Consider the following 17,726-nt stretch of genomic DNA (forward strand, 5'->3'; position numbering starts at 1 on the left):
AGAACCAGTTTTAAACTCGACCACTAATTTCTTGTGAAATTCACTTTCGGGTGAATCTACTTTAACTGAGCGTTCTATGGCCCCGTATTGTAGCAGGAAGTCTTCCACTTCCTCTGCATCACAATTCGGTATCCCGCTCACTAGCACTGAGTTAGGAATTTTAACACCGAGTGAGTCCAACACATTCATTATTGATTTAATTTGGTGAGTCTGAATGAAATTAAATTAACTAGCAATGTATCATATACTTAACATGACCTCCTGGCTAGCTCGCCATGTTTTTCTTATGTAGCATATGTGAGAATATGCCACTGGGCTAGATCAGAAGGTTCGACTCAGGGAGGTGCATGCAAGCAATAATACAAAAACCAGCGAATCAAAGTGCGGCTGTGCCTTATATATTTACAGTGACCAACATACCAATATTTACAATATATACAATCTGCAGATTTCCAATGGTATACTGAAGCGTATTACAATTTCTGGTGGTATCAATAACATTCCAAGTTTCAATAATGTTCAGTGCAAGAGATCCAAGGTAGAAAGCACACACACTCATAGTAACACTTGCACATCTCAATGAAAATAGTACAAATGTCCATAAAAGAATCAACCGAGTTCTTGTATTGTCCAAAAATATAGCGCTGTGACTGAGGGGAGAGTTCGCAAGGTGTGTGGTGTCTTTCGGGTGGGAGTGGACGGCTGAATCAGCCCCTACCACACCGCAGGTGGCTCATGTTGGAAAGTTTGTAGTTTTGTAATGTTCAGTGTTCAGTTCTGGTTCTGGGTCCAGGCTGGTCTCAGCTCGCCATCAAGTTAATCCTTCGTTCTGGTACCCCACTGGGCACACCTGGCCAAATTCCACGTTTTCTTGCGCGCTACGAGTCCAGCATCAGCGGCGGTTGATAAAGCGTCTGGTTCAGCCGTCCTGTCGCCTCTCCCAACACCGGAAGCTGATATTGAACCGGCAAGCGCGTGATTGGCTCGAAGCAGTGCGTGCGTGACGCGCAACATACGTAAACCACGTGACAAGAAGGGGTATTGGGAGTTGTAGTTTTTTTCCTATTTGCAATAAAAGTACGTGGGTTACACTGCCAGGTGTGTTTTACTCGTCAAAGGCCAGAGGTCAAAGGTAGCTCTATCAATGTTCCAAGTCTCATGTGCCTAGGCCAAAGATTATGCGTTTCATGTTTTTTCTTTTTTGAACTAGTCGCCACTGTTGCGACGGGCGTTCTACAAGCTCCATTTTATTAAAGTTCGGGCCGAGCCGATTGCGTCTATGAGTGACATTCATCAATGTTAGGGGGTCAAAAATGCCAGAGTTGTGGCAACATGACCATGAATAATAATAAGAAACCAGGCAAGAAAAAAGACTCGTCGCATTCCATTCCATGGAATGGCTCAAGCCAAAAATAGACATAAAAAGAAACACTATCATGGGTCATTTAAATGAAAATAAAAGTTCAATTCGTCCAAAGTCTGTCAAATTAAAATTTTCATTACTTCAACATAAATTTTCTTCTTAAGATACATCCACATCCTTTTTAAGGCAATCAATTTAGGGGATTTGCGTCTACAAAAAGAACCTACGTTTGGGGATATGTCTCTTAAGATGTCCTTGATCGTTGGTGACGTTTGTGTCATCAATTTCTTTGTGATGGCCTTTTTTCCTGCCGCCAGAAATATGTTCCAAAGGTTTCCATTTATTGTGTCTATGGCAGGAGTCTTGAGGCCCAAATACATAGTTCTGACAGAGATGGCATAGTCAAAAACAGTCTGCAGTGCATTGTTAATTTCAGTCCAATATTTTTGAGCAACGGGACAGTCTCAAAACACGTGATCGTGGTTTGCCTCCTGGTGCCACAGTTTTACCAACAGTTAGCATTTCCTTGCAAATAATGGGCACTTTGACACAATGTTATGAAAAAACTTGATTTTTCCAACAAAATTCCCTCCAGGCGTGACTTTAAGGTCCTCCACAGGGATGTACACACGCTGTCCCACTCTTTATCGGTCAAAACAAGATTACCTGCACTCTCCTATTTGTTTTTAATATATTTAGTAGAGTAGCTGTCCAGATTAGCAATACATTGATACAATTTAGATATTACTCTCCTTGAAAGCTCTAATTTATAAGCCTTGATAGAAATTTCAGGAGGGTTATAATGGTCATTACTTACTGTTTAATTTCTTGGCTATATTAACTTCTTATTTGTAAATACCTCGAAAAGTCCTGTTTTTCTTAGTCAAAGGATTCTTTCAGCTTTTAATTTGATTATCATTTATAATCTGGTGAACATTTTTTATACCTATTTTTATCCAGACCTTGAATCTCAGGTCAGTTCTATTTGGTACAAAACCTTTAAGATCGTAACATATTTGTTTAGTTTCTATGTTTTGATCAGCTCCTTCCATGTTGTAGAGATATTAACTGAAAAGCAGATTCCCCATGTTTTTCTCTGGCACCAGCAGGAGGCCGGTCCATGTTTAGTCCTGACTCTGGCACCAACAGGAGGCCGGTCCATGTTTAGTCCTGACTCTGGCACCAACAGGAGGCCGGTCCATGTTTAGTCCTGACTCTGGCACCAGCAGGAGGCCGGTCCCTGAGGTCTTCAGAGTCAGAGATGGTTCATATGGCACTCACATGTCTGAGATGTTCTTTGGTGCTAGGCCATGGAGAGACTTGTACACAAGCAGAGCTGCTTTAAAGTCTATTCTCTGAGCCACAGGGGGCAGTGCAGAGACCTGAGAACAGGACTAATGTGATGGTACTTCCTGGTTCTAGTCAGGACCCGAGCAGCAGCGTTCTGGATGAACTGCAGCTTGGTTGGATAAGTCTCTCAAGTTTGGTTTGGACTCTATTCTTTTGAGTTTGGCTATGTTTTTTAGATGATACAAAGCAGCTGATTGATTTGATTTGTATGTTAAAGTTCAACTCAAATTATATTATTTCCCTCAGATTTCTAGCTTGGTTAGGCCACATAGTTACAAAGTTACATTAATCACAAGACCTGTTATAAAACAGTTATATGAACATGCAGAACACAATAACAATAACAGTAAATTAATCTGGTGGACAAAGTCTATAATCAGATGATTGTTTACTAAAACCACATTTTAGTACCACCACACACACGCGTTTTTTTAGCTTTAGGTCTGTCAGCTGGTTACTATCTGTGACAACAGGAAGTAAGCTCCATACAAACAGTCACTGAATTTCTCGGTCACCGCCCATTTCAGTGCTAAGAACTCCAGTTTATGAGCAGAGTAACGACCCTCACTTCTTGATAGGCCTCTGCTGGCATATGCACCCACTCTTTTTGTCCATTGTGTTCTTGGTACAAGACTGCTCCAAGGCCTGTAGAGCTAGCATCTGTGTGCAAGATGTAAGGTTTGCTTGGATTGGCAAAGGTGAGGACCGGGGTTGTTGTCAATTTCTGGATTATTTCTTTGAAAGCTTGTTGGGAAACAGGTGTCCAACGACCAGCAAAAGGTTCCTTTGGGTTGAGATATTGTTTGAGATTTTCCCACTTGTTTTGAACTTTTATGGCTGGGTGGATATCCAGAAGTTACTTGTTGAGGGGTCTAACTATGGAGGAGTACCCCCCCCACAAACCTCTGGTAGTAGACCGGAAAACCAAAGGACGATCTGAGCTCATTAAGATTTTGAGGCACTGTCCAAGATGCTACATTTTTCCACCGTTTTAAACTGAACATTTTCAGACTTTGAAGAACTGATGTTCTTCCAGTGTTGGTGCGAACACTATCAGATAGTTAGTTAGTTGCATTAGTTATTCCTTGGGGAATGCGGTATGCCTTGTCACGCTCCTCTGTCTCGATCTGGTAATACCCAGATTTTAAAATCCCAGACCAAAAAACACTTAAAACCACCAGAAAGTGTAGGAAAAGTTCATCTAGCTTAGGCAAAGTATAGGCATCCTATAGGGGATGGACTCAATGATGTCCAAGTAAAACTGCACCATCATTTGCGCTGGCAGCTAAGCTTTCCTTAACTGCCGGAAGAAGTACATCCTCTGCTGGGCCTTCTTGATGAGGGAGCTGATGGTGAGCTCTCACTTGAGGTCCTGGGTGATTCCCAAAGTCCATGATCATCTCCACTGTCTTCTGGGCATTGAACATCATGTTGTTTTTGCTGTACCAGGACACCAGCTAGTACACCTCCCTCCTGTAGACAGACCCCATCCGAGATCCCCGTCCAAGATGAGACCGATGAGGGGGTGATATTGTTCGCAAACTGTGTGACTTTCCACAATCATCTCCACTGGGCATTGAACTCCAGGTTGTTACTGCTGCACCAGGACACCAGCAGGTCCACCTCCTGTAGACATATCCCTGTCCGAGATGAGCCTGAGGGTGGTGTCGTCCGCAAAACTTGATCAGTTTTACTGAGTCATGGCTGGAGGTGCAGCAATTTGTGTACAGGGAGAACAGCAAAGGAGAAAGTGCACAGCCCTGTGGAACCCCTGTGCTGATAGTCCGTGTGTCTGAGACATTCTTCCCCAGCATCATGCACTGCCTCTGTTCCATCAGGAAGTCAGGGATCCACCTTCCTACGCCAGGATCCTGTTTGTGGACTTTAGCTCTGCATTCAACACCACCTCCTGCTCCGCTCCAGGACAAGCTCTCCCAGCTCAACGTCTCTGACTCCACCTGCAGGTGGATCACTGACTTCCTGATGGAACTGAGGCAGTGCGTGCGGCTGGGCAAGAATGTCTCAGACACTTGGACTATCAGCACAGGAGCTCCACAGGGCTGTGTACTTTCTCCCCTGCTCCTCTCCCTGTACACAAACTACATCACCTCCAGCCATGACGCCGTACAACTGATCAAGTTTTGCGGACGACACCACCCTCAGGCTCATCTCGGACAGGGATAAGTCTGTCTTCAGGAGGTGGACCGGCTGGTGTCCTGGTGCAGCAGTAACAACCTGGAGTTCAATGCCCAGTGGAGATGATTGTGGAAAGTCACAGCCCCCCAGCCCCCCCTCACTATCACAGACTCCCCCATCATCACCATAAACTCCTTCCGCTTTCTCGGCACCACCATTGCCCAGGATGTCAAGTGAGAGCCACCATCAGCTCCTCATCAAGAAGGCCCAGCAGAGGATGTACTTCCTGTGGCAGCTGAGAAAAGCCAAGCTGCCAGCGGAGATGATGGTGCAGTTTTTATACAGCCATCATTGAGTCCATCCATACCTCCTCCATCACCGTGTGGTACGCTGGAGCCACAGCCACGGTCAAACAGAGACTACGGAGTAGATTCTGCTGAGAAGGTGATTGGCTATAGACATCTCTGCAGGACCTGTACGTCTCCAGGGCTCTGGGACGAGTCCTACACTTAAATATCGAAGATATTTTGTTTTCCATTTAAATGGATAGGTCTTTCTAAAGGTCAAAGGGGATGCCATAATGAGATTATTTAAGTTTTTTTTTAAATTCAGTTTGTATCCGGACATTGGGCCGATTTTTTTTAAGGAGATGCGTCACATTGAGTGTAGGAATTTCTGGTTTGGTCCAATTTAATAGAACGTCATCTGCATAGCAGGCAATTTTATGTTCAATCCCATCAATTGTAACACCGTGAATTGTTTTGAAATTGTCTAATAAACATTTTTATAGAAGGATTCAAATGCTGATTGAATTTGGTCTTGCATGATTAAGATTGCATTACTTTAAAAATGCTTCTTTCCAATTTTCCTCAAGCATAAATGACCAGTATTATGGTTCACACCAGGGCGATTCCTGCGTTTTTGCGGCGCGATTTCTGCGTTTTGAGGGTCTGGCGCGGCGCGCGTCTTGGGCGTTTTCTTGTCCGACACAGAAAAGTTGAACGTTGTGGATATTGATCAAATTATTGTCATGTCTGTGTCCTATTTATCATGCGTCACGACGATCTTACTGCATATGGGTCACAATGAACTTTCTGTGTATTTTCTGATCATCTGTGGACTAGTCTAAACAATCTTAAAGCCATTTTATCAGAACCAAGCAACAGCTTTATAAAACATCTTGTGGAGAGTTGGATCTCAGCTGCAAGACGAACAACACGCCACTGTTTTGCCTGTTTTTCCCTGTTTTCATCAAATAAAGAACTTGAGAACGATCTTCACCTCTCGCAGTCTGTATGGACTAAACTTCGACAACGTTGAAACGTTTTCTGCAGCAGACGCCGCGCAGCAGCCAATCAGAGATGACGCTCCTGTGAGAAGATGATCCAAAACAAACCCCGCAACGATAAAAAAAAACAAAAAACTTTTGGAGCATATCATGATATTGACTAAACTAATAAACCAAAGCCATGGTCCGCCATTAAACTCCATAACACCACGAGAAAAGCAACACAGCACAACTCCTCCATTGCGCATGTGCGTTGGACGCCTCGCATCTGCTCGTCAGTGTATTTTTCGGACGCGCATCTGGGGTGTCGAGTACGCGCGTCCGAGGCGTCTGCCTTCAAATGTACAGGCGTCCAACTTATGCGTCGTGCGCGAATTTGACGCCCCGGTCTGAACAGGCCATTAACCTGTGTGGGTTAGGGAGCAGTGCAGATGAGGGAAAAACTCCCTCTGTCTCGCCTGATACACGACTGCACAGAGCGCTGCGCTGTGGACACTAGTGATGCGCGGCCGGGTTTTGATCCACAGGCCGGGTTGGCCCAGGACAAGAAATTCCTATTTCATTGCAGGCAGGTTGGGGCGGGGTATAAAATGCTGACCGCGTCTCGTACGTCCGCATTTTACTGCGTTTAAATTCACTTCCTCATTTGACTTGTTTCTCTGTGAATATGTGACTGCCCATACGACCAGACTGAGCTGAGTGCGTGCTCCGTTTTCGTGCCCTCAGGACTACGCAGCATCCCACGAAGGACTCAGGTGTCCAGCTGTGTATAATAGTGTGATGCTGTGCTGCACGAGCCTCATGCAGTCCTTGGTTTACTCCAGTTAAATTGGAACAAGCCCATCTCAAGGACATGCTGCAAACACCTGGAAACTGGGACTGAGCTTGTGATAGGGCCACAGGGTTACTTACAAAACGTCCATGCACACATCTTTGCCATTTGACCATTTTGACCATTTACACTTGTGACCATTTCCGGATGCCTGAAAAAGGAATTGACTTGCTCTATACATGTGCCAAATCAATATGAGTTGTCGATTTGGCTATTGTGTCCAGTCTCCAGCGGGGATCACCAGAGCCCGCTAGGGCAGACATTGTTAGCTGAAGTGGGAGCTGAAGGCGGCAGGAAGGCGGAAAAACACATCTCCAACATTATAAACGAGCTGCGTGAGGTGAAAGCTGAAGTGGTTAATCACTTGACCACCGGGCAGCACGACTTTCAAATGAAGAAAAACACATGTCTGGTGTACACTTAAGCATTTTTTGAATTTATTTTTCAGGGTTAACAATTCAGAGTAAGTTATTTGCCAATATTTCAAGTTCCAAATCTGTGAAATACGCATACAGTAAATGACAAACGCAGCAAAGGAGGAGGGCACACGCAGAGGAGGAGAGGAGGAGGGCACACGCCGCAGAGGAGGAGGGCACACGCCGCGGAGGAGGAGGGCACACGCCGCGGAGGAGGAGGGCACACGCCGCGGAGGAGGGCACACGCAGAGGAGGAGGGCACACGCAGAGGAGGAGGGCACACGCAGAGGAGGAGAGGAGGAGGGCACACGCCGCGGAGGAGGAGGGCACACGTAGTGGAGGAGGGCACACGCAGAGGAGGAGGGCACACGCAGAGGAGGAGGGCACACGCCGCGGAGGAGGGCACACGCCGCGGAGGAGGGCACACGCAGAGGAGGAGGGCACACGCCGCGGAGGAGGAGGGCACACGCAGAGGAGGAGGGCACACGCCGCGGAGGAGGAGGGCACACGCAGAGGAGGAGGGCACACGCAGAGGAGGAGGGCACACGCCGCGGAGGAGGGCACCCGCCGCGGAGGAGGGCACACGCAGAGGAGGAGGGCACACGCAGAGGAGGAGGGCACACGCAGAGGAGGAGGGCACACGCCGCGGAGGAGGAGGGCACACGCCGCGGAGGAGGAGGGCACACGCAGAGGAGGAGGAGGGCACACGCCGCGGAGGAGGGCACACGCCGCGGAGGAGGGCACACGCAGAGGAGGAGGGCACACGCAGAGGAGGAGGGCACACGCAGAGGAGGAGGGCACACGCAGAGGAGGAGGGCACACGCAGAGGAGGAGGGCACACGCAGAGGAGGAGAGGAGGAGGGCACACGCCGCAGAGGAGGAGGGCACACGCCGCGGAGGAGGAGGGCACACGCCGCGGAGGAGGAGGGCACACGCCGCGGAGGAGGGCACACGCAGAGGAGGAGGGCACACGCCGCGGAGGAGGAGGGCACACGCAGAGGAGGAGGGCACACGCCGCGGAGGAGGAGGGCACACGCAGAGGAGGAGGGCACACGCAGAGGAGGAGGGCACACGCCGCGGAGGAGGGCACCCGCCGCGGAGGAGGGCACACGCAGAGGAGGAGGGCACACGCAGAGGAGGAGGGCACACGCAGAGGAGGAGGGCACACGCAGAGGAGGAGGGCACACGCCGCGGAGGAGGAGGGCACACGCCGCGGAGGAGGAGGGCACACGCAGAGGAGGAGGAGGGCACACGCCGCGGAGGAGGGCACACGCCGCGGAGGAGGGCACACGCAGAGGAGGAGGGCACACGCAGAGGAGGAGGGCACACGCAGAGGAGGAGGGCACACGCAGAGGAGGAGGGCACACGCAGAGGAGGAGGGCACACGCAGAGGAGGAGAGGAGGAGGGCACACGCCGCAGAGGAGGAGGGCACACGCCGCGGAGGAGGAGGGCACACGCCGCGGAGGAGGAGGGCACACGCCGCGGAGGAGGGCAGACGCAGAGGAGGAGGGCACACGCCGCGGAGGAGGAGGGCACACGCCGCGGAGGAGGAGGGCACACGCCGCGGAGGAGGGCACACGCAGAGGAGGAGGGCACACGCAGAGGAGGAGGGCACACGCAGAGGAGGAGAGGAGGAGGGCACACGCCGCGGAGGAGGAGGGCACACGTAGTGGAGGAGGGCACACGCAGAGGAGGAGGGCACACGCAGAGGAGGAGGGCACACGCCGCGGAGGAGGGCACACGCCGCGGAGGAGGGCACACGCAGAGGAGGAGGGCACACGCCGCGGAGGAGGAGGGCACACGCAGAGGAGGAGGGCACACGCCGCGGAGGAGGAGGGCACCCGCCGCGGAGGAGGGCACACGCAGAGGAGGAGGAGGGCACACGCCGCGGAGGAGGGCACACGCCGCGGAGGAGGGCACACGCAGAGGAGGAGGGCACACGCAGAGGAGGAGGGCACACGCAGAGGAGGAGGGCACACGCAGAGGAGGAGGGCACACGCAGAGGAGGAGGGCACACGCAGAGGAGGAGAGGAGGAGGGCACACGCCGCGGAGGAGGAGGGCACACGTAGTGGAGGAGGGCACACGCAGAGGAGGAGGGCACACGCAGAGGAGGAGGGCACACGCCGCGGAGGAGGGCACACGCAGAGGAGGAGGGCACACGCCGCGGAGGAGGAGGGCACACGCAGAGGAGGAGGGCACACGCAGAGGAGGAGGGCACACGCCGCGGAGGAGGGCACCCGCCGCGGAGGAGGGCACACGCAGAGGAGGAGGAGGGCACACGCCGCGGAGGAGGGCACACGCCGCGGAGGAGGGCACACGCAGAGGAGGAGGGCACACGCAGAGGAGGAGGGCACACGCCGCGGAGGAGGGCACACGCAGAGGAGGAGGGCACACGCAGAGGAGGAGGGCACATGCAGAGGAGGAGAGGAGGAGGGCACACGCCGCGGAGGAGGAGGGCACACGTAGTGGAGGAGGGCACACGCAGAGGAGGAGGGCACACGCAGAGGAGGAGGGCACACGCCGCGGAGGAGGGCACACGCAGAGGAGGAGGGCACACGCCGCGGAGGAGGAGGGCACACGCAGAGGAGGAGGGCACACGCCGCGGAGGAGGGCACACGCCGCGGAGGAGGAGGGCACACGCAGAGGAGGAGGGCACACGCAGAGGAGGAGGGCACACGCCGCGGAGGAGGGCACAAGCCGCGGAGGAGGAGGGCACACGCAGAGGAGGAGGGCACACGCAGAGGAGGAGGGCACACGCCGCGGAGGAGGAGGGCACACGCCGCGGAGGAGGAGGGCACACGCCGCGGAGGAGGGCACACGCAGAGGAGGAGGGCACACGCAGAGGAGGAGGGCACACGCAGAGGAGGAGAGGAGGAGGGCACACGCCGCGGAGGAGGAGGGCACACGTAGTGGAGGAGGGCACACGCAGAGGAGGAGGGCACACGCAGAGGAGGAGGGCACACGCAGAGGAGGAGAGGAGGAGGGCACACGCCGCAGAGGAGGAGGGCACACGCCGCGGAGGAGGAGGGCACACGCCGCGGAGGAGGAGGGCACACGCCGCGGAGGAGGGCACACGCAGAGGAGGAGGGCACACGCAGAGGAGGAGGGCACACGCAGAGGAGGAGAGGAGGAGGGCACACGCCGCGGAGGAGGAGGGCACACGTAGTGGAGGAGGGCACACGCAGAGGAGGAGGGCACACGCAGAGGAGGAGGGCACACGCCGCGGAGGAGGGCACCCGCCGCGGAGGAGGGCACACGCAGAGGAGGAGGGCACACGCAGAGGAGGAGGGCACACGCAGAGGAGGAGGGCACACGCCGCGGAGGAGGAGGGCACACGCCGCGGAGGAGGAGGGCACACGCAGAGGAGGAGGAGGGCACACGCCGCGGAGGAGGGCACACGCCGCGGAGGAGGGCACACGCAGAGGAGGAGGGCACACGCAGAGGAGGAGGGCACACGCAGAGGAGGAGGGCACACGCAGAGGAGGAGGGCACACGCAGAGGAGGAGGGCACACGCAGAGGAGGAGAGGAGGAGGGCACACGCCGCGGAGGAGGAGGGCACACGTAGTGGAGGAGGGCACACGCAGAGGAGGAGGGCACACGCAGAGGAGGAGGGCACACGCCGCGGAGGAGGGCACACGCAGAGGAGGAGGGCACACGCCGCGGAGGAGGGCACACGCCGCGGAGGAGGAGGGCACACGCAGAGGAGGAGGGCACACGCAGAGGAGGAGGGCACACGCCGCGGAGGAGGGCACACGCCGCGGAGGAGGAGGGCACACGCAGAGGAGGAGGGCACACGCAGAGGAGGAGGGCACACGCCGCGGAGGAGGAGGGCACACGCCGCGGAGGAGGAGGGCACACGCCGCGGAGGAGGGCACACGCAGAGGAGGAGGGCACACGCAGAGGAGGAGGGCACACGCAGAGGAGGAGAGGAGGAGGGCACACGCCGCGGAGGAGGAGGGCACACGTAGTGGAGGAGGGCACACGCAGAGGAGGAGGGCACACGCAGAGGAGGAGGGCACACGCCGCGGAGGAGGGCACACGCCGCGGAGGAGGGCACACGCAGAGGAGGAGGGCACACGCCGCGGAGGAGGAGGGCACACGCAGAGGAGGAGGGCACACGCCGCGGAGGAGGAGGGCACACGCAGAGGAGGAGGGCACACGCAGAGGAGGAGGGCACACGCCGCGGAGGAGGGCACCCGCCGCGGAGGAGGGCACACGCAGAGGAGGAGGGCACACGCAGAGGAGGAGGGCACACGCAGAGGAGGAGGGCACACGCCGCGGAGGAGGAGGGCACACGCCGCGGAGGAGGAGGGCACACGCAGAGGAGGAGGAGGGCACACGCCGCGGAGGAGGGCACACGCCGCGGAGGAGGGCACACGCAGAGGAGGAGGGCACACGCAGAGGAGGAGGGCACACGCAGAGGAGGAGAGGAGGAGGGCACACGCCGCGGAGGAGGAGGGCACACGTAGTGGAGGAGGGCACACGCAGAGGAGGAGGGCACACGCAGAGGAGGAGGGCACACGCCGCGGAGGAGGGCACACGCCGCGGAGGAGGGCACACGCAGAGGAGGAGGGCACACGCCGCGGAGGAGGAGGGCACACGCAGAGGAGGAGGGCACACGCCGCGGAGGAGGAGGGCACACGCAGAGGAGGAGGGCACACGCAGAGGAGGAGGGCACACGCCGCGGAGGAGGGCACCTGCCGCGGAGGAGGGCACACGCAGAGGAGGAGGGCACACGCAGAGGAGGAGGGCACACGCAGAGGAGGAGGGCACACGCCGCGGAGGAGGAGGGCACACGCCGCGGAGGAGGAGGGCACACGCAGAGGAGGAGGAGGGCACACGCCGCGGAGGAGGGCACACGCCGCGGATGAGGGCACACGCAGAGGAGGAGGGCACACGCAGAGGAGGAGGGCACACGCAGAGGAGGAGGGCACACGCAGAGGAGGAGGGCACACGCCGCGGAGGAGGGCACACGCAGAGGAGGAGGGCACACGCAGAGGAGGAGGGCACACGCAGAGGAGGAGAGGAGGAGGGCACACGCCGCGGAGGAGGAGGGCACACGTAGTGGAGGAGGGCACACGCAGAGGAGGAGGGCACACGCAGAGGAGGAGGGCACACGCCGCGGAGGAGGGCACACGCCGCGGAGGAGGGCACACGCAGAGGAGGAGGGCACACGCCGCGGAGGAGGAGGGCACACGCAGAGGAGGAGGGCACACGCCGCGGAGGAGGAGGGCACCCGCCGCGGAGGAGGGCACACGCAGAGGAGGAGGAGGGCACACGCCGCGGAGGAGGGCACACGCCGCGGAGGAGGGCACACGCAGAGGAGGAGGGCACACGCAGAGGAGGAGGGCACACGCCGCGGAGGAGGGCACACGCAGAGGAGGAGGGCACACGCAGAGGAGGAGGGCACACGCAGAGGAGGAGAGGAGGAGGGCACACGCCGCGGAGGAGGAGGGCACACGTAGTGGAGGAGGGCACACGCAGAGGAGGAGGGCACACGCAGAGGAGGAGGGCACACGCCGCGGAGGAGGAGGGCACACGCCGCGGAGGAGGAGGGCACACGCAGAGGAGGAGGAGGGCACACGCCGCGGAGGAGGGCACACGCCGCGGAGGAGGGCACACGCCGCGGAGGAGGGCACACGCAGAGGAGGAGGGCACACGCAGAGGAGGAGGGCACACGCAGAGGAGGAGGGCACACGCAGAGGAGGAGGGCACACGCAGAGGAGGAGGGCACACGCAGAGGAGGAGGGCACACGCAGAGGAGGAGAGGAGGAGGGCACACGCCGCGGAGGAGGAGGGCACACGTAGTGGAGGAGGGCACACGCAGAGGAGGAGGGCACACGCAGAGGAGGAGGGCACACGCCGCGGAGGAGGGCACACGCAGAGGAGGAGGGCACACGCCGCGGAGGAGGAGGGCACACGCAGAGGAGGAGGGCACACGCAGAGGAGGAGGGCACACGCCGCGGAGGAGGGCACCCGCCGCGGAGGAGGGCACACGCAGAGGAGGAGGAGGGCACACGCCGCGGAGGAGGGCACACGCCGCGGAGGAGGGCACACGCAGAGGAGGAGGGCACACGCAGAGGAGGAGGGCACACGCAGAGGAGGAGGGCACACGCCGCGGAGGAGGGCACACGCAGAGGAGGAGGGCACACGCAGAGGAGGAGGGCACATGCAGAGGAGGAGAGGAGGAGGGCACACGCCGCGGAGGAGGAGGGCACACGTAGTGGAGGAGGGCACACGCAGAGGAGGAGGGCACACGCAGAGGAGGAGGGCACACGCCGCGGAGGAGGGCACACGCAGAGGAGGAGGGCACACGCCGCGGAGGAGGAGGGCACACGCAGAGGAGGAGGGCACACGCCGCGGAGGAGGGCACACGCCGCGGAGGAGGAGGGCACACGCAGAGGAGGAGGGCACACGCAGAGGAGGAGGGCACACGCCGCGGAGGAGGGCACACGCCGCGGAGGAGGAGGGCACACGCAGAGGAGGAGGGCACACGCAGAGGAGGAGGGCACACGCCGCGGAGGAGGAGGGCACACGCCGCGGAGGAGGAGGGCACACGCCGCGGAGGAGGGCACACGCAGAGGAGGAGGGCACACGCAGAGGAGGAGGGCACACGCAGAGGAGGAGAGGAGGAGGGCACACGCCGCGGAGGAGGAGGGCACACGTAGTGGAGGAGGGCACACGCAGAGGAGGAGGGCACACGCAGAGGAGGAGGGCACACGCAGAGGAGGAGAGGAGGAGGGCACACGCCGCAGAGGAGGAGGGCACACGCCGCGGAGGAGGAGGGCACACGCCGCGGAGGAGGAGGGCACACGCCGCGGAGGAGGGCACACGCAGAGGAGGAGGGCACACGCAGAGGAGGAGGGCACACGCAGAGGAGGAGAGGAGGAGGGCACACGCCGCGGAGGAGGAGGGCACACGTAGTGGAGGAGGGCACACGCAGAGGAGGAGGGCACACGCAGAGGAGGAGGGCACACGCCGCGGAGGAGGGCACACGCCGCGGAAGAGGGCACACGCAGAGGAGGAGGGCACACGCCGCGGAGGAGGAGGGCACACGCAGAGGAGGAGGGCACACGCCGCGGAGGAGAAGGGCACACGCAGAGGAGGAGGGCACACGCAGAGGAGGAGGGCACACGCCGCGGAGGAGGGCACCCGCCGCGGAGGAGGGCACACGCAGAGGAGGAGGGCACACGCAGAGGAGGAGGGCACACGCAGAGGAGGAGGGCACACGCCGCGGAGGAGGAGGGCACACGCCGCGGAGGAGGAGGGCACACGCAGAGGAGGAGGAGGGCACACGCCGCGGAGGAGTGCACACGCCGCGGAGGAGGGCACACGCAGAGGAGGAGGGCACACGCAGAGGAGGAGGGCACACGCAGAGGAGGAGGGCACACGCAGAGGAGGAGGGCACACGCAGAGGAGGAGGGCACACGCAGAGGAGGAGAGGAGGAGGGCACACGCCGCGGAGGAGGAGGGCACACGTAGTGGAGGAGGGCACACGCAGAGGAGGAGGGCACACGCAGAGGAGGAGGGCACACGCCGCGGAGGAGGGCACACGCAGAGGAGGAGGGCACACGCCGCGGAGGAGGGCACACGCCGCGGAGGAGGAGGGCACACGCAGAGGAGGAGGGCACACGCAGAGGAGGAGGGCACACGCCGCGGAGGAGGGCACACGCCGCGGAGGAGGAGGGCACACGCAGAGGAGGAGGGCACACGCAGAGGAGGAGGGCACACGCCGCGGAGGAGGAGGGCACACGCCGCGGAGGAGGAGGGCACACGCCGCGGAGGAGGGCACACGCAGAGGAGGAGGGCACACGCAGAGGAGGAGGGCACACGCAGAGGAGGAGAGGAGGAGGGCACACGCCGCGGAGGAGGAGGGCACACGTAGTGGAGGAGGGCACACGCAGAGGAGGAGGGCACACGCAGAGGAGGAGGGCACACGCCGCGGAGGAGGGCACACGCCGCGGAGGAGGGCACACGCAGAGGAGGAGGGCACACGCCGCGGAGGAGGAGGGCACACGCAGAGGAGGAGGGCACACGCCGCGGAGGAGGAGGGCACACGCAGAGGAGGAGGGCACACGCAGAGGAGGAGGGCACACGCCGCGGAGGAGGGCACCCGCCGCGGAGGAGGGCACACGCAGAGGAGGAGGGCACACGCAGAGGAGGAGGGCACACGCAGAGGAGGAGGGCACACGCCGCGGAGGAGGAGGGCACACGCCGCGGAGGAGGAGGGCACACGCAGAGGAGGAGGAGGGCACACGCCGCGGAGGAGGGCACACGCCGCGGAGGAGGGCACACGCAGAGGAGGAGGGCACACGCAGAGGAGGAGGGCACACGCAGAGGAGGAGGGCACACGCAGAGGAGGAGGGCACACGCCGCGGAGGAGGGCACACGCCGCGGAGGAGGGCACACGCAGAGGAGGAGGGCACACGCAGAGGAGGAGGGCACACGCAGAGGAGGAGGGCACACGCAGAGGAGGAGAGGAGGAGGGCACACGCCGCGGAGGAGGAGGGCACACGTAGTGGAGGAGGGCACACGCAGAGGAGGAGGGCACACGCCGCGGAGGAGGAGGGCACACGCAGAGGAGGAGGGCACACGCCGCGGAGGAGGGCACACGCCGCGGAGGAGGAGGGCACACGCAGAGGAGGAGGGCACACGCAGAGGAGGAGGGCACACGCCGCGGAGGAGGGCACACGCCGAGGAGGAGGGCACACGCAGAGGAGGAGGAGGGCACACGCAGAGGAGGAGGGCACACGCAGAGGAGGAGGGCACACGCCGCGGAGGAGGGCACACGCCGCGGAGGAGGAGGGCACACGCAGAGGAGGAGGGCACACGCAGAGGAGGAGGGCACACGCCGCGGAGGAGGAGGGCACACGCAGAGGAGGAGGGCACACGCCGCGGAGGAGGGCACACGCCGCGGAGGAGGGCACACGCAGAGGAGGAGGGCACACGCCGCGGAGGAGGGCACACGCCGCGGAGGAGGAGGGCACACGCAGAGGAGGAGGGCACACGCCGCCGCGGAGGAGGGCACACGCCGCGGAGGAGGGCACACGCAGAGGAGGGCACACGCCGCGGAGGAGGGCACACGCCGCGGAGGAGGAGGGCACATGCAGAGGAGCCAGAATAAAATGATAGGAATTATGACCGGCCCGAATCCAAAGTTAAAAGATTCAAAGATCTTCAGTTCTAACCCAGACACAGGGACCTTGGCCTTTAAGGGCCATGGCTTGAACCCAGAACCTTCTTACTAGTTTACTAACCACCGTGCCACAAATATCTGATATCGGTATCAAATCCATGGAACCATCCCTAACTATCAAAATTGCATTTTACTATGATGACAACAACAGGAGTGGTTTGAAGCACTTTACCCGCAATAGTAGTTCATCTTGGGGCCCTTAGGCCCTCCACTTCACTCATCTTACCTCTGTTCTTGTCACACTGGTGTAGGGGGTGCACTGAGGAAAATTAGGCAAAAAAACACAGAAACAAAAAAGACAGAAGAGATGAAAGAGAATACTAATCCGTTACTCTTTTATAAATTCAGACTGTTTTTATCCCGTAGGGTGGTGGTGATGGACCAGGGCTCCGTAGTGGAGATGGCGCCCCCTGCAGTTCTCCTTCAGCAGCGTGGACACTTCTACAGGATGTGTGCAGAGGCCGGCCTGGTTTAGACTGCTGCAATGTTGATATATATATATATATATATATATACAGGGTTCAGAATAAGCAGTATCACAAAATGTGACGCAATTTCTCTCAAATACGATGCATTCGTCAGAAAAAGATGTGTTTGTATTCCAGCTTTTGCGATACAAACATGTGTGTTCAATTGTATAACCAAAGCGCCTAAAAGTACTGATCACTCGTCAATCGATCGTCAATAACGTCATGACACATGTAGGACGCCGTGTTAACATGACGAGTCCCGCTGCTGTCTCAGATCGCGAGTCTGAAAGTGGGAGGAGCCACGTGCGGTAAAGTTAGCGTCATAGATACAGACTTCCGAGGTCAACAGTTCCTTAACGCAAAAGTCTTTGCAGATCATTCACATCCAAAATATTCATATTTACACTGCAGTGACACAACCTCGTTTTTAACAATCAGATGTGTATTTTGGGGCGCAGCGAATTACACTGATCCGAATGTGCAGCTGGAGGTGAGACGAGTGCTTAGGGACCGTCATCAAATGTGCAGCCGGAGCGGTGTCGAGAGTACTTAGGGACCGTCATCAAATGTGCAGCCGGAGCTGAGGCGAGTGCTTAGGGACCGTCATCAAATGTGCAGCCGGAGCTGAGGCGAGTGCTTAGGGACCGTCATCAAATGTGCAGCCGGAGCAGA

At 58.7% G+C, this 17,726-nt stretch overlaps 1 protein-coding gene across 1 annotated transcript in view; it reads left to right on the forward strand.

Moving 5' to 3' along the window:
- Positions 1–17,079, forward strand: part of LOC140378270 (multidrug resistance-associated protein 1-like) — a 180,000-nt gene extending 162,921 nt beyond the window's left edge. Inside the window, exon 24 of the mRNA XM_072464033.1 lies at positions 16,951–17,079. Coding sequence (XP_072320134.1) covers positions 16,951–17,059 — 109 coding nt within the window. The 3' untranslated portion in view covers positions 17,060–17,079. The remainder of the gene's footprint in view (positions 1–16,950) is intronic.
- The last annotated feature ends 647 nt before the right edge of the window (positions 17,080–17,726 follow it).

Source organism: Eucyclogobius newberryi, unplaced genomic scaffold (assembly GCF_026437365.1).
Source record: "Eucyclogobius newberryi isolate DKJ021-1_F unplaced genomic scaffold, fEucNew1.0.hap1 SCAF_4, whole genome shotgun sequence".
In the NCBI taxonomy this organism is placed as follows: Eukaryota; Metazoa; Chordata; class Actinopteri; order Gobiiformes; family Gobiidae; genus Eucyclogobius; species Eucyclogobius newberryi.